Source organism: Thermobia domestica, chromosome 1 (assembly GCF_964235325.1).
Source record: "Thermobia domestica chromosome 1, izTheDome1.hap1.1, whole genome shotgun sequence".
Lineage (NCBI taxonomy): Eukaryota > Metazoa > Arthropoda > Insecta > Zygentoma > Lepismatidae > Thermobia > Thermobia domestica.
Window position 1 is genome coordinate 58,336,836 of NC_137454.1, and position 25,070 is coordinate 58,361,905.

Below are 25,070 nucleotides of genomic sequence, written 5' to 3' on the forward strand. Positions count from 1 at the left end.
TTGGACAGACGGATCTATATGTAACGTATATAGCGTTTCCGTCGAAGAAAAAAAAAAAAAAAGATTTCAGATGGAATTATAATTGTATATTTGGATGTAAAGGTAGGAGTTAGGTAATACGGCTTCTACTCAATAGATGCCCTTCCACTTCACTTATGAGTGCTTGTCACGAGGAGTTCCCTCGAATCTCAAGAGATGGCAGCACTTGTGGCTGTAGCAGCTGGGTGGGTTTGCCCAGCAATTCGGTCACTTGAAGATTGGAAAGGGTAAGGGTTAGATTAAAACTCTTGGAATTAGTTAAATTCATTTTTCGGTATGATATAACATTGAAATTCCTTTTCGAACATATGGTTTTGGAATTATGTGACAGTTGGCTTGATACTATATGAAAGATTGCTTCAATTAGTGTGTGAACAGAATATTATGAATATTAATGCATGTTTAAGAATTTTGTGTGTGTTTTCTTTGGTAAGTAGAGTGCTATTTTTCTACTAACGTGGAGTATTGGGTTTGCTCTTAGTACTGTCCTGGGGAATAAGGTGAGGACGAATTATTTAACCTCTTTTGGCTGTAGAAGGAGATTCGAAATTTATTCGTCCTCGCGTTATTTGTCAGAGCAGTGCATGGGACTCCCAATCCTTGGGTTTGGATCCCATTATAAAATATATTGGTTCGGATCGCGCATGCGGGGTTCGGATCCCATTAAGCACATTTATGCCAACTTTAAAATATTATTGGGAGAATATTTAAGTAGGAATTTTCATGTGGGAACAAACGCGTAATACCCGAGTAGACGTATTACTGTTAATTCCTAACCTAACCAATAAATATTGTGAGTTTTGGGGAAAGAAAAGCAAATTTAAATATTCATGTGTATCCGGATTGTCACTGAGTGCCGGAAGGGTGGTAAACTTCAGTGAATTGAAAGAGTAAATGTATATACGGGTAAAATTGTATCTTTTGAAACTTTTCACGTTGCTTTTGACTAATTAATGTTCAAAGAATTTGATATTTTCGTAACTTTGGATAAATTAAATGTTAATTGTTGAAATTGTCATTTGTTGGGAAGTTTTGGAGTTATTTCAATATTTAATCGTTTTGCTACGGGGTTTAAAAATTTCTTGTTGTTGTTATACCTATATTCTGTTTATAATAAATTGTTCAAGTTGAATTTTGAGAGTTTACATATATCTCCTAGTCAAAACAGGCTTGATTGCTTCCAGGAAAAAAAAATTATATTATTTTTCAGTGCTTTTACTCTGCTATTGCCAAAACAAGAATCGGGGAATCTAACTCGACTAGTGTGCTTGTGTTTGATTTGTGTGCAGGTAAAGGAAGGAATTGTGTCTGTTAATTGGGCAAGGTTTGACTTTTACCTGTGGACAAATTGAACGCGGGACCACAGTTGTATGTGTGAGCATACAACGTTACAAGGCTTACCGTTCCCTAGTTATAGGTGGTCGAATTTTGCATCATACTTTCAAACGCAAAAACCCATACACCAAACTCACCCGATCGGGATAAAACTTTGTATCATGTATTCCAAAACAAAACAGATACACGAAACTCATACGATCGAAATCAAACTTGGCATGGTGGTAAATCTTGATCTGTTTATCAGCGTGTGAAATATTACGTTATGTACACTTCGGGTTCCCACAGTAATGCACAATCAAATTTCTGAATCATTGGACAACAAAAACAAAGTATAAGTAGCAACTAAAGATCAGTCTTGGACAGAAGAAAATAGGATGATTTTCGAAGGACGATTTTTGACGACAACGTGTATTTCACTTACATTAAATTTTAGTTCTATTTGCGACAGTTGCTGAAACAATAATAGGATTGGTCATCAGGTCTACTTAAAGAAATTTCAACCAAATAGAATGTAAGCCACTTGAAGAGCAATCTTATGAATAAACTCGAAAACTATCCACTAACCTTGCTCTTCTGTATCCTGTTATAGATTGTTCAAAATATCATATTAAACGTCAAATTTTTGCTGACAGTTGTCAGCATTGTCAAGACATGAAAGATAAGAAGAAAGGCTTTAGGAGTGGGATGTATGGCACTTAATTACATAGAATTAAAAAAAAAAGACAATATTTACACTGGTAAATACTAATTGCTTGAGCTTCACAATACACAAATCTTAAGTTCTTGTATTTCTTTTTCCGTAACGGCAAAAGTATCAATGATATTCTAACTTCTGTCCAGAATGAAGATGCAGGAACTTAATTTCTTTATTCGAATGAAAACCCTTTGTTTCTATGTTTTTCTTCTTTGTTCACTTCCACTTTATTGATGTTCTGCTTTGCATCAGGTATTTCGAATGACCCGGTATTGGGGCATCGCTGGGATTGGCATTATGAATATATTCTTTCAGTCTGGTGTATTTGTTCTTTTTTGTCACTCCTAAAGTGTCTTGGCAGATACGGGAAGTCTTCATAGACACAAGCGCAATCCAGTGGATTAGTGAAGAAACTTTCGTAACCTGTTAAGTTCTTCTTTATGTTTTGGAGGCATTTGTGCTCTGTTAAAATTATGCCTTCTAAACTTTTTTTTCTAATTTCCTTCAAACTGAATGGAATAAAGCCATATTTCTTGGAATCATGTTTTGTTTTAATAATGTCCGTCTTGAGCGATGTTTCAAGTTGATGTAATATATATATATATATATATATATATATATATATATATATATATATATATATATATATATATATATATATATATATATATATATATATATTGTCAATCCTGTAATAATTTTTCTTCAATGATGATTTCAGTTGCTTTGTCGTTATCATTGGAACATACAACTGCAGCACACTGCGGAAACACTTCTTCCAGATGTTAGCCTTTGTTTTATTTGAGTGAACCGCAGGGAAAATTCGATGTTTAACATATTTTTGAACAATCAAAAACAGGCCACAGAAAAGCAAGGTTTAGAGTTTATTTAAAATGTTAATCTAACATTTAAATTTTTTGCCTCTCAAATCTGCCAGAAATCTTGAAGTTAATAAATACTAATTCTTTTTAATACTATAAGGTAGTTCTTCCTCTGGGCAAATGCAAAAAAAATTTCATAATGAAGAAATAATCAAATTTCTCGCTTACTTAAGCATAGTAAATGTTTATAATAATGGAAGAAACATATTATTCACATTTCGAAGAATCAGATTGACTTGTATTTATTCACACATTTATTACAATGTAATTGTTCGAAATCGCTTTTACCATAAGGATAAATTTCACACACACTTAACTAATCAGGTTAATTTATCAGTTCTTTATTGCGAAATATACTAAAAGGAAGAAATTTTATGTATGTACTGCTGTTTGTGAAAAATGCAATACCAAGAAAGATACCTACGAGTGGAATGAAATTTATACAACAGATTTGTTACATGACTAAATTATTATGATCATGTTAGAGATCGGAGTGCAGACTTGAAAAGTTTAGTTGAAGAATTTTGTTGTTAAAAAGTCCTTGGTAAGAACAGTGGAGAATTTAAACATGGTCATACATGCTACACACGCAGCAAAGCCTATATGAAGACAAAGGCGAGCATTTTGATTTAATATCTTGTTATTTTTTTAAATAATTGTATCAAGTTTTGTGTACCTAAACTCACGATACAATTAGGTATCCACATTTAACTTACTGATAATATCAAAAGCCGATTTTTGTTGGAAAAAGGATCCCAAGACTTGTTACAAATTATACGTAACATATTTAAATTATCTGTTTATTTCACAAAAAAAGGAATAGTCACAAAATCCTTCCGAAACACTTTCATATGGCTTCAGTACAAGATTTAAATGCTGTGGATCCATAAGAATTGAAAAAACTTGAACTATTCTTCATATTATAAATAAGACAAGAAATTATTACTATGACTTACCTGTTTTCGGAATTAACCTTTCCTTTCAGCACCTTTATTATTTCCGTAATATAAGCAGAAATATTTCTGTGTGCTTACCTGATTATATGTACAATTCCTCTTTTTGCATTTGCCACATTTCAAAAGATCTGTCTTGGTACCCTGAACCTGTGCAAGCTGCGCATCATTGATAGCTTCTTTTGTGAACTTGTTTCTCAATTCTTTCATTTCATCACTTGCCATCTCCTGTGATAACACACAAAATAAGAAATTAAGGAACTTATTTGTAGAAAATTTATGAAATTGTATTCAATGAAAATTCCGACTGAAAAAGAGCTGTAGTAAGCGGGAATCAAACTGCGTTTTATATATATATATTTATTTATTTATTTATTGAATTTGAACTTATGGAGGATATGGTTACGGAAACTCGGTTGATTCCTCTCCATTTTCTAAAATATATTCATTTTACGCTTTTACACTTTCAAGTTAAAAATGTCATTTTTTCAAATAATCCTGTTAAGCTCCTTCGTAAGTTAATTTTAAGGATCTCACACTCTCACGCAAGGGTGCTATACATTACATATTTTGAAAAAGAAAAAAAAAATGCTCCAAGAGATTGCCAGAACGAACTTAAAAAGAATTAATTTGTCTTGCTAACTTCTACAGGCTTTATACCAATTGTTCTATGTACTTTACTATTATACTCAAACAATTCTTGTAACCTCTCTATGACTTACGGTTCCCGGGATATGGGTCCCTAAATCTCCTGAAATCCGAAATTTTTGACCTAAGTCTGGGGAACGGTGACCAGTTGGCCAGTGGTTACTATTTGGTAGCAAAATGTTCACCATCCTCTTAGGTATTGATCAACACCAATATGATGTCTCTATGACTTACGGTTCCCGAGATATGGTCCTTAAATCTCCCGAAATTGGAACTTTTTTTTGTCCAATATCTCGGGAACGGTAAGAGTGACGCGAAAAATTCCATCACTTCTTTAGGTAGTTTTTGATGCTTTATCGAATGGATGACTCAAAATTGAAAAATTCGAAAATAACAGACACACACACACACACACACACACACACACACATATATATATATATATATATATATATATATATATATATATATATAGAAGAGAGAGAAAAGAATTCAGTAACGAATTTTGTAGGTTTGTTGAAAGTCGCCAAACTGAGTAAGGAAAATACAAATGACAACTTTTTCAAAAACAGCTTTAAAAAGTCGTTATTTGAAGTAACTTTACATACAAATTTTCTTTCTTTCATAGATATGAAATCTCCAAATATATTACAACTAGTGATGTTATGCATTGTCGAAGCGGGTGAAAGCTTTTCCTTTCTTTCTTTTCTTTAAGGGAGATTTTTTATGCCTTTCATTCATCAATTTCATTCCCAACCAAAAGGATAAATTCTTAAGCATCTACAAAAACATACATCTTATTTCATGAATATGAATATATATTAGTGCTGTTCATATTTCATGACATTTTTTGTTGCTGGTTTTTGAAATCAACAATGTGTTATAGAAACCGACATTGATTTTTGGTTTTGAAGTAATATAATGGTCTCAAAAATCAACATCCACTGGCAGTTTTAGTCGTATCTCTATTACACAAATATTCTCACCCAAATAAAAGGTGTTCGAATTAGAAGGAACGATACTCCCTTTCTTTAAGACTACCATTACATCAGTTTCCGAAACATTCGCTATGTAATCTGTACTCAAAATGAGAAATGTAAAACACTAGAGCCGGCATCTTACATATTTTGCATATAAATTTTCCAAGTGTACCGTAAAATTAAAAACTTTACATGTACAATCGCACTATGAAAGCTGCTGGTATGAAAACTAATGGGAAGAAGAGTTGTCAGAATATATTATAGTAGAGTATACAACCCATTTCCAGCATTGCGTCTAACATACTTAGGGCCATAATAAATCTCTTACGGGCACCGGTGCAGGAAGTATTTTTGGGGTTCCCCAATCAGAGAGTTAGCCAAAATGGAGGAAGGTATATGTAACCCCCCTCCCCCCACACACATCAGAGTGTTATTCTGAACAACAACAGTTGAATCTTGATCTGCTTGACAGAAGCCATAATGACGGATGTGGTTCTCCGATTGGTTCTTCGGAGCATTCCTTCCTTCGACCTTATTGCTACAGCAACGGGCCTCTTCTGTGAGGTATGAATGGTAACACCATTAAAACAAAACAATTCAGCCTACTAGATCTATCGATTTCAACAAAAACGTATTACACATAAATATGTAATATATCTACTGATAATTATGATATACTGATTAGGAATGGGCAAAACCGTTTTTATAATACCGGAAACCGGTTTCTAGAAAAACCGAAATCCCGAAAAACCGGCATTTCGGTCTTCTCCGAAACTGATTTCGATGAAAACTTATGGAAAACACATAAAACTATTTCTATCGAAACGGATTCGGTTTCTGGAGAACAACGAAACACTATGCTGGTTAGAAATAGAACAAATTTTGGAAAAAACGAAACCGGTGAAAAACCGAACCGGTTTTTGGAGAAAACCGATTTTAGTAAAGACCGTACCGTTTTTGAAGAGAACGGAAACCAATTTTGGAGAAAACTGAAGCGGTTTTTTGAAAATTTTGAAAACCCGTTTTCGATTTTTCTAAAAGCCGAAACACCAGTTTTTGTGCCCACCGTTAATACTGATGATCTTCGCCATCGTTTCAGTGACTCCTTTGCAATTCTGCATTAAAGGGCCCAGTCTATGCTCGTTACCTGCCACATATACCCTCGTTTCTGTAAGATGTGGTGAAAGAGAACTAACATTTGGTTTGGAACGTTTAAAACATGAAGAAACGAACTGCATCTGTGTAGTACTTGGCTACAATATGAGTTTGGAAAACTAACAAATTAACGTGTTGTGATTGTGTTTAACACATTTGTAATTATTCACTTTCATCGATCAGACGTCACCTGTAGCCTAAAGGGTATGGATCAAGGCTCCTCTGATCTAGGAACCAGTTCTGAAAATCTGGCGCCATAATATTACAATCCAATTTGATACATAGGTTTACATGTTTTGGCCTCTTAACTAACACAGCTTACCTCAGTCTACAGGCTATCTCTCAAACATACGGCAACCTGAACGGTATATAAGTCAAGTTTTATAAACCAGCAGTGTGTATTTTTATGTCCATGTACATGTCTTGTAGTTTGAGTATTGAAATGCCAATTTTTAACTTTTCTGAGTAGATCAAACTTTTCTAATGATGGTCCATTCATGTTAAGGTTCAAGGTAAATAGGACACTTTCAACTTCATATCGAATTTGTTACTACTACTAGTACGACGACGACGACGACGACGACGACGACGACGACGACGACGACTACTACTACTACTACTACTACTACTACTACTACTACTACTACTACTACTACTACTACTACTACTACTACTACTACTACTACTACTACTACTACTACTACTACTACTACTACTACTACTACTACTACTACTACTACTACTACTACTACTACTACTACTACTACTACTAATAATAATAATAATAATAATAATAATAATAATAATAATAATATATAAATTAAAAAAAACTGGGAACACTAATGTTGAAAAAAGCTAGACGCCAGCCACACTCGTATTTCCAGTCGCCATGGCGACCTGGAGCCCAGGATTTTCTGAGTTCTGCTAAAGAGCATAACTGTAAAACGGACAACTAAAAATTTCATTTCATTTTTATTCTTTAACCCGTTCTTCGGATCTCTCGGCACTGTAGTGGAAACATCTGTATCACTCATCAACTTGTGATAGTTTCACTATTTTTACACTAGTTAGGAAAGCTGCCCTGAAAGAATAAGAACAATGGCGAATTGTGGAATGAATTTTAGAAGTTTAACGTCCCATGGTTATGTCCTTTAGGCCAGAGGAGACGGATGATTAATGAAAGTGGATGATTATGAAATTAAATATTTTGTGTTCCCCCACTGGGAACCGAGTCCTGGACCACGTGCAAGACAAATGGCAAATTATGAGAACAAATTAACTTGGAGTGTTGGTTACAAAGTTGTTTTGATTCCCAGTAAATAAATACACGAAGTATAAAGCTTTCCTTACAAGCTTTATTGATAAAATTAAGTTTGTAATTGCAAGGAAACATACACTATGTACTTAAGTACTATAAATACAAAACATTTTTGAACTGTAGTCGTTCGATATTTCAAGGAAAAAGTAGTGATGTTTTCTCATTGTCATGCTTTTTCTTACTCTGCAACTTTATTATATATTTCGTCAATATTTTCAAGGTCAGACTATTGTGATAGTCTTTTGCATAATGAACCACTATTAAAAGTAAAGGGTTTGCGAACACTTCCCAGTCTTATCTCTTTATGTCAAACACAAAAATTGATAAAGGCTCTACAAGGAAGGTTCTTTGCTACAGTGGCCGCAACGTAAAAATTTCGTGTATCACAGAATTTAAAGAATATGTCAATATTAGACAAATATGAGGTCAAGTTCATTAGAATGTTACATTATTCTACTATTTTACGAATGCAGTGTTACTATTAGAAATTTCATCACTCCTTGTTACTGTATACTTTCTTACGCAATATTAAGTTCCTAATGATAATTTCGGTTAAGAACAATTGGACTACTCACCTCTGCCGTCATAATTGCCAACCTATTTGCCGTAATGGCACCTGCTAAGAAGTTCAACCGCAGGCTGGGGTTCTTTGCATCTTTCAGGTTAGCCATTCGACTGCGAACTCTGTTTTTGTACTTCATGTCTGTGTTTCTGAACTCATTAAATATGGCCTCTTCAAGCTCTTCCGCAAGCTCTTCTGGTTCCGGACAACCTTCAGGAATTTCTGCAAATGTAAACAAATGTACACGTTACCTTCCCTTAGCAAGAAGAGGAGGAGGATTGTGATGATGATGTGAGAAGATAGAATAAGTAGTCCTATACAGAGGAATACACAAAATACAATACAATCACACAGATTTTACATTAGTACGACTCTTTTCCAGGGACAGCCATAAATTATTAAACTACAACGAAGACTCTTACCTAATACGTTCAATTTTCGATCAGCTCATATGAAAGTTTCGTCAGCTATTGCCAATTTCTACGTCTTTTCTCTGGTTTGTTGACCTGCTCCTTTTCACTGTAAACTTTGGCTTATAACTTATTTAGAAACTTACTGTACACTGAGTAGTGTTATTATAACTATTAATTAGAAACTTGAAATTACAATTAAAGGTATCATAAAGTATACAAGTGTCCAAAATACACTGTAGTAATAGGAGAATCTTTGTACAGAATTTCAAGGTTCTATGCCTAACAGTTTCGGATATCTGGTAAACGAGAAACAAAAAAGCCCCATTATCCATCCATAGGAAACTCATTTCAAAACAGCTCGTCTTATTGACAACTGGAAATGCGAAAAGAACATCTGTACAATATTTCAAGGTTGTAGGCTGCGTTTAATATTTTCGCAGATCCGTTGATGAGTGACCAGTGGATTTACTCTTTGTATATACATTAACGAAACTAAACTGATATAGTTCATAATGTACTGCACGAAAACCACCAACATTTTCGTAATATTCACTATATTCTACGAAAATCAATCTATATTTTCCGGTGCACGTTTGAAATGGCGTCCCTAATTTCTCGAAATTATTGTAAGTACATAAATTCCACGTATCTTTGCGTGCTTTTATTTTTAGAATCCTTACAAGTTCAACACCTCATACGATGCTGGTATCTTCACCAGTGTGGACGACATCTTTTTAGTAAATAAAATGGATATTCACATTATTACTTCATTAATATTTTCATCACGAATATTTAACTTAACAACTTCTTAAAGTCATTCTAAAATCACCAAGAACTCCAACACTCACTAGACAATTACGCTGGCAGGAATAAAGAATCTTCCTACAAACATATACACAAAGTCAGGTCATCACTGTAATTCAGAGCAGCCAATCATTGTATTAGTACGTTTCCTACACTTATGAAATCTCCAGTTAATTCGAGTATAGTATTTAATTTTTGTTACTGTACCAAAAAACTTTTTCAGCAATTTTTTACAAGTGCAAGCAATGTACTAATAAAGATTGGCTACTCTGAATTATAACTGCGACTTGATTTTGAATATACGTTTGTGGGAAAATTCTTTTATCATTCCTGCTAGTTTAATTTTCTACTGAGTGATTGAGTTCTTGGTAATTTTGCAGTGATTTTTACGACGTTAGTAAGTCAAATACATGTGATGAAGATATTAAGGAAGCAATATTCACTCTATTTGCTATTCAAAACGCGGAGTCCACTCTAATGAAGATACCAGTATTGCATAGTGTATTGAAATTATAAGAATTCTAAAAAATAAAAATAAGAAAAGGTATGTGAAATTTATTTACTCTTATTACACATAACTGATATTACACAAAATATGAAAACTTAAATTTGTTTTACTTATATTGTATTATTTTTATAAAGTACTTTGAATTCTTGAACAATGTGCACCCGCCAACTGTACGGTATTCAAACCCCGAGAATCGGAGCCCATGTTAATAATACGTATAGTCCTTCGTAATTCGTGTGCTACATGCGAAAACAGAACGCCAAAACTCAATTCAACTAAGTACCGGTGTACCTCTTAATCATTTTTCTCTACAAGCAACAAATTCACTGTCTGGCACTTAAGTAATAAATATCACACTAATATCTATAAAGAAAATCTTGATGACTATCATTCTTACCTCCATCTCCCCGAATAGCGTTTGCCAACATTTCTCTGCACTTGAGCCTCACAGCGTCTGTTGTATTACTTGGTGCTGGAGGAAATGACACTTTCTGTTTCTCCTTTTCTTTCTTCTCCTCTTTATTTTCACTCTCTTTAGGCTTCTCTTCCTTCTCTTTCGGCTTCTTCGAACTGCTCGGGGTCTCTTTATTATTTGCGTTTGGACCTTAAAACAATACATGCGTTACATGAGCTTATTTACCAATCAACTATAATTGTAGAGATAAATATGAGGTCTGTAACTCATCCTTATTTATAATGTCCCCCACCCCCCCACACACACAAAAAAAAAAACGCCTTCAAAATAAAATAATTCCCTTGGGAAACCATGCAGCGACGGCGACTGTTTTCAGTCTTTATAATAAGCTGGAAGTGAGAAAGAGGGATGGCCTTTAGCTGAATAATTACAGCCGCCTTGATGTTTCCCGTCGTCCAGTAGTGATGGTTTTTGAGATGTTTTCACAATTGGAAAAAGAAAGAAGTCACAAGGACTAAAGTCAGGCGAATACGGAGGCTGAAGAATCACAGGGATGTTTTTCGGGTGACAAAAATTCCACAATTGGATGTGCTGTGTAACAAGGAGCACTGTCGTGAGCAGGATCCAGATGCTTGAGATGTCTCGCCGCAAAGAAACGACTCATTTTCGCAATGTTAAGGAATTCATAGTAAAAATATTTGTTAACCGTTTGCACGGCATGAATTCTTTTTGGACAATGACTGTCAATAAAGCAAACAAGCTTAGAATATCACTCTGCATTTTAACGCGTAGTTTGGATCTTACACGAAGATCAAAGTCTTGTCAACTCGTGATTCTTAAAAATAATAATAATAAATAAATTCAATCTGCTTCAAAAGAGTATGACACACGTCTTGGCTGTTGTTTTTGTTCAGAACTGAAATTTTTCGGTACTAGTTTTGCATACAGTTTTCTCATCGCCAGTTCGTTAGTCAAAATCTGATGGACAGTCGTGTGGTTCAAATTCAGTTTGCCTGCTATTGCCCTGACAGTTAACCAACGGTTAGTCCACAAGATGTCTCGGTTCCATTTCCGGCCTTCGGAAAATGTCGCCTTGAACCACTTAAATAACCGTGATCGCGAAAAAGTAGCACTGCCACACGCCAGCTTGGTTTTTGTACTCGCGTTGTATCCAAGTTGGAAACAGTACCTGATGGCTCACCATTGCTCGTAATTTCGTTCACTCATTTTCAAGACGCAGCATAATAATTCATCTCACAATACAAGCTCTCTTCCTTTACCTGTTCACATGACGAACTCGTCGCTTACATTGAGGCTGTATAAAAAGTTGACGAGGCGCGCTATATGTATGTGTTTGGGGGAGGGAGACGCATGGTGTTGTCAATTCGTGAGTTCCAGCATAGGTCTTATTACAGACCTCGAATATTCCGCAAGAGAATACAACAAATTCATTCAATTTCAAATGACGCCCACGGAATATATAACGGGAACTAGTTTGGTAATAACTGAAACGTTTCAAAGAAGCAGAAAGTTTTAATTCTTCACCGTTATTATTTCGAAGTCGTTGGTTATGTATCATCTCGGCTATTAAGAACTCAATATTTGAACAACTGTTTTTTTCTTTATATTCTTGAAGAAAATAGTTCATAACTACTATTAGACGATAAATCAGTTTTGTTACTTACCAATATATTTAAATATATATTCAAATCTACAAAACTTACAGTATTTATAATCTAATTAAGGTTTAAAGTACCGTATTCTTTTCTTTAAGAATATAAAAGACACTAACTTGTAAAGTTTTATATTCTACATGGCTCCTTGATGAAAACCAACATTTTCGAAATAATAGAAGATCCTCTTTCGAATATTCCAGTAAATATCAAATGAAACTAACCTTATATTCCGAGTACTTTGTTTCTTTCCACTTCTTAAATTATTTTTCACACTCATTTGCATTTTTAGCACTTTCTCTTCTTGGTGTATAGGATTTCTAAGTAGTGAAATTATTTGGTTATATGCTTATGGAATGAGTAGTTTCACATTCGATTCCCGGTGGCGGCTCAATCTTTATTAGTCTACAGAACAGGACCGTAGAATTTTGAAATAAAACACTCCATTTATAACTTTCTCATTGTTATACTCGATTTACCATAACTGAACAGTTTGCATGTTTGTTTCACTATCAGGATTTCAAAGGTACGAAATCAGAGTCTTGCAGGTTTTTCCTCACTTTCACCAGGCGAATACTCATATGACTGATATCTTTAATGTGTAGGTCTTAGCCGCCTTCCTACTTTTCTTATCTTTTCTTTATTTTTTTTTACATGATGTCTAATTGTTGTTTCCCAGTGGAAAATTGCTTTAGAGTTCTTCGTTCATAAAGAAGAGTTTAGATTTTTTGAAATTGTATTATAACTAAAACATATTATTTCTTCAAAATGATTTCCTTGAAGAACTGGTTCTGATGAACGGATTTTTAAAATGAAGTGGCCATATATCTTTTGTCAACAACTTTACGGATCTACATTAAATCAAAAGCAACTTTTAGTACTAAATGGTATTTTAGGCTAGAAGCTTACGCATAGACAAAAGTGGAACAAATGAAGGTGTCTATTCTTTCTATAACTTAGCATAAAAGTATTCCTTGTGTCTATTCTTTGTCTTTTTTGAATACATCTTTGTTAAGCTGTTTCCAAACATAATACATATTGGCTGAGACTAGTAAGTTTTCAAAAAACCGAGTGCTTATTAATTTTTAAGATATACCGTAAACGTATATTTAGTTATAATAATATTATATGCCAAGTTAAACTTAATGAACTGTCAATTGCTTACCTGACAAAAATTTCTTCCAATTCTTGATAAGGGTCTTTGATAAGCTGATTACTTCTTCATCGTTGCTCGACTTTCGAAGAGCATTCACAGTCATACCGATTCTTGTACTCGTGAGGACATCTAGGTTTACCGGAAGTTTCTGAAGAGCTTTCAGCAGATCTAACGCCTGCTCTTGACCCTGAAATTAATACAAACTTCAATGACTATATATATATATATATATATATATATATATATATATATATATATATATATATATATATATATAAGGGTTCTTTGTTTAATTAAAAAACGACCGATTTAAATGAAGCCTTCCTCTTCAATAAATCTATTTTATTTTATTTATTTACTAACATAATTCCAGATATAGCTGATAGCCAGTTTACACTACAATATCTAACAAATCTTAAGAGATGATAACATAATACATAATAATGACAATCAATAATAATAACAAAATATCTACGTAATAACAAGAAAGGCCACTAAAATGAGGTCGCAGTGCAGTTATATGCACCTTCAGAATTAAATAACTCTACAGGTGCATGGATATTCTATGATTTTATTAATTTAGGAAGAAGCCTGCAGAACAGAAAACGCTCAACTATTGAAAGTATAGACCGTACTATATGAAGAAAGATGTGTCTTGTGTGTTTGTCTGAATGGAATTCGGAAATACAGTTCTGAAAGTAGGTTTCGGACGTGAGCTGACCGTGTGTTGAGTTTATACAGATATTTGAGGTCACTGATTTTATGACGAATGTCAGGTAGTTGAACATTTAGTGTTTGTAACAGTTCGTGTTTTGTCATCGCACGAGAAACGTACTATTGCAAGGAAGAAGTTTAGAACTGAGTTTAGCCGAGATAGCTTTGCAGGAGCTGCCATTGTTCAGAAAGGTGAACAATATTCGATTTTAAGAGAAATTGTTGCCTTGTAGAACGTTGCTAGGGTTTTAGAATGAGAAAAGTCTACCTTTGAAACTTGAAAAGCCTAGAAAAATATTGAAGAGAAATTCTGCCGATCTCAAACAGGAAACAAGAAGAAAGAGGAAGAAAAACAAGATTGCAAGTGCTGCAGAATAATTAATGAGCCAATGTATAAAATTTACTGAAATAATAATCCAATAGTGAATCCAGAGTCAAACAGAACATGTGCGAAAAGCAACAAGATTTTAAAAAAAAAGGAAGAACACTAGATATAACATAAACAATAAGAGCTAACTGAACAAGATTTGCGTCTCTAAAGTTTACCTGAACAGTTTAAGGCACTTACGCTGTGACCTTTCCCAAGAAATGACGTCACTCACATTAAGATCGAATAAATTTATGAAAACAGGTTGCTCTTTAGGCGCAAGATTTCTAGAACCTAACGAAAACATGCTGTCATAAATTGAAGGACTCTACCTGTCAAGAAAAGTCACAGTGTACGTGTCTCAAAACCTTTGAGACAAACTCTTACAGACGCAATAAAGAAAGTAGATCCATATTACCACATTTAAATAGTATTAAAAATGCGCCAATTACTTTGTTTAAATAATTAACTGTCCAAGAGCTGGGGATGAACAGCTAGTTTCCATCCAAAGATCTAAAAAAAATTTACGGCACCATACATGGAAAGAGCATTGGCGATGAAGGGTTAATATGGTGTATCAAAAAATTCTATGATGACTGCTAGTGCAAAGCGCGTAAAAATAATGGAAAGATAATGGTTTGAAGGAAAATGCAATCTGAAACACGGCATTGTGATATTATCCTATACCTTGTTTCAGATTATATTTTCCTATAGTGATGGATAATATGGAAGGCATAGGCTAATTAGAACAGTAAAGCTTATCTTGTTTTCTTATCTCTTACTGTAAATCAAATTTGCTGAATTTTCAACGATTTTTCGGTGCCACCTTGCACCTTTTTCCACGCCTATAGCTAGGAATGGTTTACGTCATGTTAGTTTCACTTATTTTGATAAGAAAGGAAACTTTAAGGGTAAGATGAATATTTGATTTACGTTGATCTTCTTTCTATTGCACACTTTCCTTTAAGAAGGTCGATTTTTTTAAACGTGAAAGAACATTATTGTGGAATTGATTGAAGATCTTATATTTTTCTCCTTTACAAGAAAAATTTTCAACCTAAAACCACTGATTACATATCAAACTATTTTCCTCTAGAAGAAGAGAGGCTTAGTGGTAGAACACTTATCTTTGATACGAGGGGTCCCTAGTGCGATCCCAGGTTATGAGAGCTTGTGATGGACATTTTGACTATGGTTCTCAGGGTTTTTCGGTTCCCTGCCAGACTTTCATTCCACTAACCCTTCCATAATGATTCATTTTCGTTATTTGTCCATCTCATTTAGCATAAGGGGAATACGAATAGGACATTAGTTAAGTTCTTTTTTTATTTTATTTTTCTGTTGTTCCCATTCAATTCACTGAAATCTTTTAACTTTGTCCAGTCGGCTATTAAGGTGAGAGAGAACGGTGCCATTTGAGAGGACTTACGGTAAAGAGATGTTCCCCGTTTAGAACAGACTGACTGAACCATATTTTATGTGGCGTAAAGATTTTCATTATCTTGGCATATAGCATGTACAGGAGGTAGTATATCTGCACCGAGCTACACCTTTACCTCTTATGTCCCACTTTACAGTTAGGCCAGGGAACCCGTGCCGCGTTGGAACGAGAAATAAATCCTTTCTACCTGGAATCGAATCCAGGTCTCTTGACTTTCCGTGTCATGAATTACGAGAGGAAGTAAAAAAATAAAGGGACACTCACAATTTCTCACATTAGGGTTTGGTAACACTGCTAGTATCCAGCGCTGAATTAGTGTCGTCTGCAACTCCTATGCAACGTGTCACTCTTATTCCCGCGTTAGTCGTTGGAGTGTAACAGACCGTTAAATATGGCAGCTCCATTGTCGATCTGCACGAAAGAAGAAATTAGGGTAGTGATTCGCTTTTTGTTAGCGGAAGGTGTTACACCTACGGAAATTATTCATCGAATGCAAGCACAATATGGTAAAAGCTGTTTATCGCGAAGCGTAGGGCACAAAGGTTGGACATCTCGTGGCCAGCTGTCGTCGCGAGGAAGAAGAATTTTTACAGCAAATAGTTACTGTAGATGGAACTCGGGTACATCATCACGAACCGTAATGAAGGCTACGAGGATGGTTCCCGAAACACCCATCATCACCAAAAGTTAAGAAATTTAAACGTCAACCATCAGCTAGTCATTGATGCGGTGCAAAATTAGTTATAGGTGCAACCGAAATTTTTTCTTTTTCCGAGATCAAAAAAACTTGTGAAAAGTTGGGAGAAGTGCGTTAAGTACAGAGATTATGTAGAAAAATAATATATGTTTTTCTATCATTAGAATAAATGTACCTTTTCCCAAGTCCCTTTGCTTTCTGACTTCTCGTACTACGTGATCTGGTGTGTTTCCTGATCTACGCGAAACTCATAGGAAACAGCCGAGAGAGAGAGAGAGACTGAGGAACAATCTAAGGAAAAAAATTTAAAAACGACGCGGAAAGAAGAGGGAAAATAAGTTTGAAAAATCGCTGACAGATAATATATAGAATGAGGTCCACCACAAACAAGGTGCAGTGAAAGAAGTCGTTGAAGAGGATTCACATATACCCAGCTTTGGCAAGATACTGGATAGCAAATAGTGATGAAATAGGCTGTGTACCAAAAATAAAGAATTAAAGCCTGTGACAAACATATTGGCATTTCAGCTAAACGAATAAAACGCAAGCTCTGGCGCGACGTTACCAAGTGGTAAACGGGTGTAGCCATGACTAAGCAGACAAACTACAGCGCGATCAGGTGACAGGAGATAGACGTGGGATGTGTACAAAATAAACGTGGCAATACCGCTGGCCTCTCATTTGCTAGCAGCATTTAAAGAGAACTTGGAGCGCCGCCTTCAAATGCCAAGATGTTTGTCACGCCGTTTAGAAGGAAAAATAGTAATTAAAAAAAAATCCAAGGCGTATAAGTGTGTCCATTTTGCAAACTTCCAGCGATTATACATAACAGCGGAAATGGGACATCTGTTGAATTGTGCAATGATGTCTGTTCAAAGATTACTTAATAGCTTTATCTCCATTTTGGGAGCTTTAGTACTAAGCTCATTCGACCTTCCAGGCTTTGATGAAATATTATTGGACGTCAAATAATACATTGGCTTCTGTCTACAACATTCTTTTTCTTCTCTTGCTTTCAATAAATAATAAAATTTAGGTTTAAGCTTACATTAGCATCAGCTGTTAAATTCCTCCGTTGAAGAAAGTAAATTAAATTCATTGGCACTATTATAGTTTACCTGCTGTTGTTCGTTTTGTTTTACGTTTATGTGGTGAGAGCGTTGTGTGATCATGTCATGGTTTGTGGTGTTAGTATGTTATTGTTATGTGAAAGTTGTAACATTAAGTTACATTATTTTTCATCTGAATTATATTATATGATAGGATATAATAGGCGGCTGAAATTTTTGGAAAGACATGGCTTAGTTCATTAAGAAACTGAATGTAGATGTGATGATACCGAGGAGTAGGTACGTTATTTATCTTCCGTAATTTAATGGGACAAGGTGTTCCCGGAATGGTGTGTGTTTATCATTCTATTAAGTTTGTGTGTACTTCAGCTAGTGGTAAAAGGTTTACGTAAATGAAATTTGTTTGGACGATAAGAATGTATTTAGTGTGTACAAAAGGATTGAAATACAACGATACAATGTAAGTCGTTGATGTCATATTTGATATCTTCTCTTTGAGGGACAATAAGGAAAATCTGTAGGTTATTTGATAAGTTATTCGCTGCTGCTGACTTTTTAATATTATGGTAAGCGAAATTATTTTGTTTTTTCTGAAGTGGTTGTGTATTGTGATTGTCTGACTGTAATTGCTATTACAAGTGCGAAAAACACGCACCAACCCGCGCTTAGGTGTTTATTTAAACTAACACTTTATCCAATCCGAGTCAGTACAAGGTGAAGCTGGAGCACCACGTATCCGTCGGGAATATACGCGTTAGGGAATGCGGGTATGTACGTAAAGGAAGATATGTTTGTTTAATTGGTACTGATTAAAAACAGTCCGTCTTAAAAATCGTAATTTCACCGTTAAAATGAGTGAGTGTATATGAAAGAAGATTGTATAGGATATTAAATTCCACTGGCGGAGGAATTCTTCACAATGTAGGGAACCAGCATTTCATGTTTATAAGTGTAATGTCACCAGTCTGAAACTATTAGAACAGTTATACTAGGCTTAAAATAAATAAATGAGTACATATCAAAGGCAAGTGTGTAAAATACTAATTCCCACAAGCGGAATATTTCTGCACTATGCAGGAAAAGTACATTTTATGTTTACATAATCAATATTATTTTATGCGATATCCTCATTTTCACGCACACCTTCCATCGCTGACGCGCCTGCTCTCTGCAGACAAAACCCCCGTATGAGCTCCACTGTTGACCTTCTGCCCTGAGTCGGTTAGAAGATATTCTCGCTTTTAGTAGCCACCTAGCATAAGTTGGTTCGTGTTTTTTGCAAACGTTCAAACGCGTATTTATACCTTGTAAGAGGAAGTTCTCGTAAAATTAATTTGCACTCATGAATGCACTCCTATCCTAAGAAATCTTCTAGGACACAGCGAGTGAATTTAGTGATGAAACAATTACATATAATAGGATACTAGGTACTAGGATAACACGTAGTCATTTAAAAAATTCAGAAGTTAGCATGTATATTATGAATTTCTACGAATGATTTGGGCATGCACCAGGGTAGCAACATATGGAGGTTTGATGTAATGGTATTGTCATTTTTATTCTTTGCATAAGGTTGCCAACCAGCAATGCTAATATATACTTGACCCAACTTTGAAACTAGTGAACAAGTTCCAATTAGCTTTATGAATACATTTTCAAAAAGCAACTTAATTTCTCTTATACTGTATCATTTTTCTGACCTTGACACAATTCTCTATAAAATTAATAAACATCACCACGATAAATAAAGGAAATAACCGATTTTATATCCAACAATTTCTCTACAGGTGAGGAATTCAATGATGTACAAATTTCCAACTTTCGTATATCAAAATATCGTCATGCTGCGACCTGACTAACAATATTAACTAAACTATCGAATATCTCACAGCCTGTTATTTTTACCTTATTATATATAATCGTATTTTCAGCTTTTTTGTCGATTCGATAATGCAGCCCATAGATGTATTAATAATTACCGGTGTTTTCTTTTCAGTGAATTCATCGATATTTATTTTGGGTAAACTTTACAAGACACGCTCCAGCTGCACATCGATAAGTAGGGCCTTTTAAAAAGTATAGTAGAGTAGGGTAGAGTAAGATATAAATAAGTAGGGTAGGGGTTAGGAACGGGTTAGCTTAAGTTTAAGTAAGATTTGATGCATTTTCATAAAATTATTAGTGTGTAATTTCTCGTTTTTGATTGAGTATACCTGCTGGAGCGGGCGTTGTAAAGTTAACCCTTTATTTTTATTATTTGGAGCTTTACTTTCACTGATGTGAACCTTGAGTAATCAGTACATGTATTTCTAAAAACTGATTAGAAATGGAAATGAATGTACCCAAAAGTAACGGTAAGTGGTAATAGTTAAGAACAGCTACTTCTCATCTCCCGTGCACGAGGATACATCTTACTGTTGCACTACCTAAACACCCTAAGTACAAGGGCAAGAACTCAGTCTATTACCTACTTTTTAACATCCTAGATAGTCAATGAATAATTCCTGAAAGTATGGCGTTTCTCGTCCTTCCCTAAATGGGAAGTACGGCTCCTTAACTATAACCCGGTAAGTTTTAGTGAGTACAACCATTACTTGTATAACATGTTATGTACGTGTATTTAGAACAAGACATTTATTAAAATAAAAGTTCACTTTGCAGTTATCTCTATACCTACTAACTCGTTCACAATTTTTTTTAAAAGGAAAAACACTTTTGCTTTTGAAAGTGATTCAGGAATGCATCATTTAGCATTAAAAAAAACTCATAGTTCAAAGTGCAAGGCTGATTATTTAAATCAACAATTTGCAATGTTTTATTTAGTATTTGCCGTGTTAAAATTTAATGTGTAAATCCTTATCCAACGTGGGGACCCGCTCTACTACATCTACTATTTTTAAAACTACATCATCTCGAAGCTAAGAAAATCATAACTGATTCTGGATTGTTCGAACCTACAAAGAAAAAGTAAACGCTTTTCCTGTTCATTGTTTACAAACATACCCATTATGGGAAGAGCTAAATATTACCCGATTTACTCTTCAAACCTATTAACTGTTTCACTATGGAGATATCGTGTAGTAAATAACGTAAAGAATAATCCAGCATATTTTAAATATAAACATATCCTATACCCTTAAACAAAAAATAAGCGCGATCACGCTTACACGGAGGAACAGCACTCAAATGAGGATGTCATAACGAACGTACATATTTAAAATTCATAAAGTGAAATAAAACTGTAATCACGTACAGTTCCATCACCAGATGTGATTTTGGTTAATTGCTTCTGAATTCTCATAACTTCCTCTTCAACACTCATGATTATTGTAATATTTTTCCGTAGATACGCTTGAACCCACGCAACAACCTCCCCAACTCCTCCGATCCTCTCCGTAAACGAACAAAATCGAATGTGCAGTCATTTGTACCATAGTACATGAAGATTCAGTTTGAGCACTTCCGCAGGGAATGTTCAATGTTCAGCAAAATAAATTGTACATAAATAAAATATAGGTTATAATATATTGGATTAACTGCCAACAAACTATAATATATATTTAATGCGTCTTCTAGGTTCATACGCTAATCACATTTGAAACTATTCGGTCTAATTAGGGGAGAACATTACAGTATTTTTCCGCGGTAGCGACACTTTATATCTTCATACTATGATCTGAATCATAAAATATACTATTTAAGTTTTGGTAGTGTTGCCAGGTTGAGGGATAAATCACCCTTGGATAAATCCCTCGACGTAAAAGGAATGTTGATGGCAAAGGGATTGAGAGAATATTTTTAGCCAAGCGACGGTAATAAAGAATTTTCTGTTTACTACGCAGTTGAAGGATGCAATTGACTTGAAAAACCTCTGTGAATGGAAAGTTTGTTTATTTTTGTCTTTTCATATTACTGATTTTTTTAAAAATACTAATTTCACCGGTCCACTCTCGTCAGTGATGCGTATATGAAAAGCATTATCCACAAGGATCGTTAACCTATCCTTAGCAGCTTCCTTCTAAATTAAGGACATCCGCAAGCTAGAGCCTATGTTCCTCTCGTTAGATTGAAATGAGTCAATAACATCAATTAAGTTTCCTGGCACATGCAATATTTTCTAAATCTAATTGTCCAAAGTCATTTATTTTAATTTATTTCTTTTACATCTCCAATTGCAGTTGCTAAAACACCACTTTTACGACCCTAGGTGGTCAGCAACATACACAAGCATTTTGTTTTATTTGGTAAAACTCCACCGGATTTCATCGTACAAATCAGCCCTTGGCCTACTCCTCTTATGTCTTTTCTCTTCCTCTAATCGGAACTAAGCGTTATGTCAAAATACCATAATAATAATAATAATAATAATAATAATAATAATAATAATAATAATAATAATAATAATAATAATAATAATAATAATAATAATAATAATAATAATGAAATTACAAACTTTGCCCTCCCCCATGAAAAATCTGCATGCGATCATGTTCAAGAGCAGTGCCGTAACACTGAATGGTGCAAGCGGTGCTACACACCAGGGCCCCCGAAGCATGGGGGCCCCGTCGAACCCATTAATTATTCAGTAGGACCTGAGTACTTATATTTTATTATTCGTCTCTTATGTGCTAGAGAAAATCATTGTCAATTTTAAAATTACCACTAACTATAGCAATATTACCAGTAATATTTATTATGTTTTGGGAGCCCCCAAGCATAGAGACAGTGACGATGCCAGAGGGGGGCAAGAGGGCAAACGCCCCCTGGTGGCTACTCCTACCCCCTTGACTGCCACCCAGATTGCTCCCCCATACTCCTACAATCTTAAAACATTCTACATGCGGTATTTTTACGTCAGTATCATAACCACTCTCATTGTCGGATTGTACTATCCATGCATTTACTATGTGGCAGATCAGTGTACAAGCTTTCTTATTTGAGCGCCTGTTGTGACGTATATTTCCGTTTTCTAATTTAGCGCTTTTCCGGTAAATTTTAGTTATAGTTCTTTGTTATGATTTTAAATTTCTAACTGAGAATATGCAAACATTATAGATCCCATTCAAATGAAAACAGAACTTTCATTTGTCTTGCAAACAAGAATAGTAGAGACAGAGCTCCTTCGTGGCTAAGCGTCAGCGTACGCACCTTTGGCGTGGGAGGCCCGGGTTCGATTCCCGGAGGAAACTCATGTGGTTCTGATTCCATGTTAATCAGTAGGTCCCGTCTCGTATATCCTCGCTGCTGAAAGGGACGCTAAACTACAAATCAATTCAATAAGAATAGTAGAATAGGTCGACTTGTTTCTTCGCATTGGATCAATCTCGATTAGAAACAAAAGAAAGGTAATGCCATTAACATATATACATTAAATGACTCATATGTATTTATCCAGGTTTGAAGTTTTGTGTTACACACTTGTTTTATTTAAATATTCTATACTTTTTTCTGAAACATTGTTCTCGGCATTCAGTATTCATAGGATGGGCTTGTAACAGCTTAATTTGCGAGTACAGAGTTTAATTTTTTGAGCTCTGGTACTCGCACCAGAGCTTAATTTTTGGAGGGTCCTTTCGTGGCTAAGCGGTTAGCGTACGCGCTTTTGGCGTGGGAGGCCAGGGTTCGATTCCCAGCGGGAGCTCATGTGGTTCCAAATTCCATGTTAATCAGTAGGACCCGTCACATATAGCCTAGCTGCTGAAAGGGACGTTAAACTCAACTCAACTTTTTTGAGCTCATTCGTGGATAAGTGGTTAGCACGCGCGCCTTTGGCGTGGGAGACCCGGGTTCGATTCCCGTCGGGAGCTCATGTTGTTCAGATTTCACGTTAATCAGTAGGTCCATGTCTTATATAGCCTCGCTGCTGAACGGGACGTAAAACCAAAAACCAATCAATCAACTTAGTTTTTGGAAGATATATAAAAAGAACTGTACTTTTCCTTATGGCAAATGGTAATAAATGCATGGTATTCAATTGATTAGCTCCCAATAAAAGATTTTGTCAGAGTGCTGATCTTGAGTTAGTAGTTGGTAGCCCTATGTACTAGTGCTCTCTTAGTTATTTTGCTTCATAGCACTGACGTGATATCTACCATATTGAGTAGAAATGTACGAAGTTTTACTGAAAAATTTGTAGGCCAACCCAGGAGTAGTGCACGTGGAAAGATGAAATTTTATTTATTCTACATACTCCCCCGAGGTTTAACACACTTCTTTGTACAGTGCTCCAGTTTTTTGCAGACCAGTTAAAAAGCTAGACTTCCTCGCTCCACTGTTCGCAGCAATAATCTTATCAGATCTAAAATGGCGTCCTTTTAAGTGTTATTTGAGTTTTTGAAATAAGTAATAGTTAGAGGGAGTTAAATCTGGAGAATAAGGCGAATGGTCTAGACATTGAAATGTCAGTTGTGTTTGCAGTGCTTGATATACAGTTGCATTCTCCTGAAGAAACATAATTCCTTTATTTTCATTTTCCGCGGCATTGCACTTTGAATTTCATTTTAGTTTTGTGAATAATGCAAAGATTCTGCATTAAATATCTGACCATTGGAGAGGTAGTCTACGAGTGTGGCTCCATCCTTACCCCAGAAGAATGTTGCAAACACTTTCTCAGCCTAGTTCTGTCTCTTGAACTTCTTGGGGTGAGGGGAAAATGAGTGCTGCCACTCCATTAACTGTTGTTTCGTTTTAGGATCTTAGTGGTACAACAGTATTTCGTCCATGGTTACGACCATTCGTGAAAGAAATTGATCGACATTACGGTCAGAATGGGAGAAGATTTTCCTCGATGCCGTTATTCTTTCACTCTTTTGATCTCCTGACATGACCAAGTCATTATGAATTATGCTACCGACCCGTTCCAGAGAAATGTCTACAATCTCTGATACATGTTTTGATGAAATTCTGCAACTTTCAAGAATAATGACACAAATTGCATCCACGATTTCTGGAAGTTTCTGTTTGTGGTTATCCTGGATGTAAAACATCATCTGTTGAGAAATCGCCACGTTTAAACTGTGTCACTCACTTCACCACTGTATATAACGAAGTAGAGTCTCGTAATGTTTCACTGATTTCCTCATGAATTTGCATTGGTGACTTTCCATCTTGTAACAAAAATTTTATGACAGCTGTTATCTTGATGTTCGTGAAATTCGCTGATTGGGCACACATAATAACTTCAGAGATACTATGCAATAAAAATGTCAAACATACTGAAAAGAATTATGTCTTTCAAAACTGTA

General features: G+C 35.1%; 1 protein-coding gene across 1 annotated transcript in view; it reads right to left on the bottom strand.

The window, feature by feature from the left end:
- TfIIS (RNA polymerase II elongation factor) overlaps positions 1-21,238 on the bottom strand; it is a 40,443-nt gene extending 19,205 nt beyond the window's left edge. The window contains exons 1-5 of the mRNA XM_081757342.1: positions 21,080-21,238; positions 13,547-13,724; positions 10,691-10,897; positions 8,582-8,790; positions 3,987-4,133 (exon numbers count right to left, since the gene is read on the bottom strand). Coding sequence (XP_081613468.1) covers positions 3,987-4,133; positions 8,582-8,790; positions 10,691-10,897; positions 13,547-13,724; positions 21,080-21,148 — 810 coding nt within the window. The 5' untranslated portion in view covers positions 21,149-21,238. The remainder of the gene's footprint in view (positions 1-3,986; positions 4,134-8,581; positions 8,791-10,690; positions 10,898-13,546; positions 13,725-21,079) is intronic.
- Between the last annotated feature and the right edge of the window lie 3,832 nt (positions 21,239-25,070).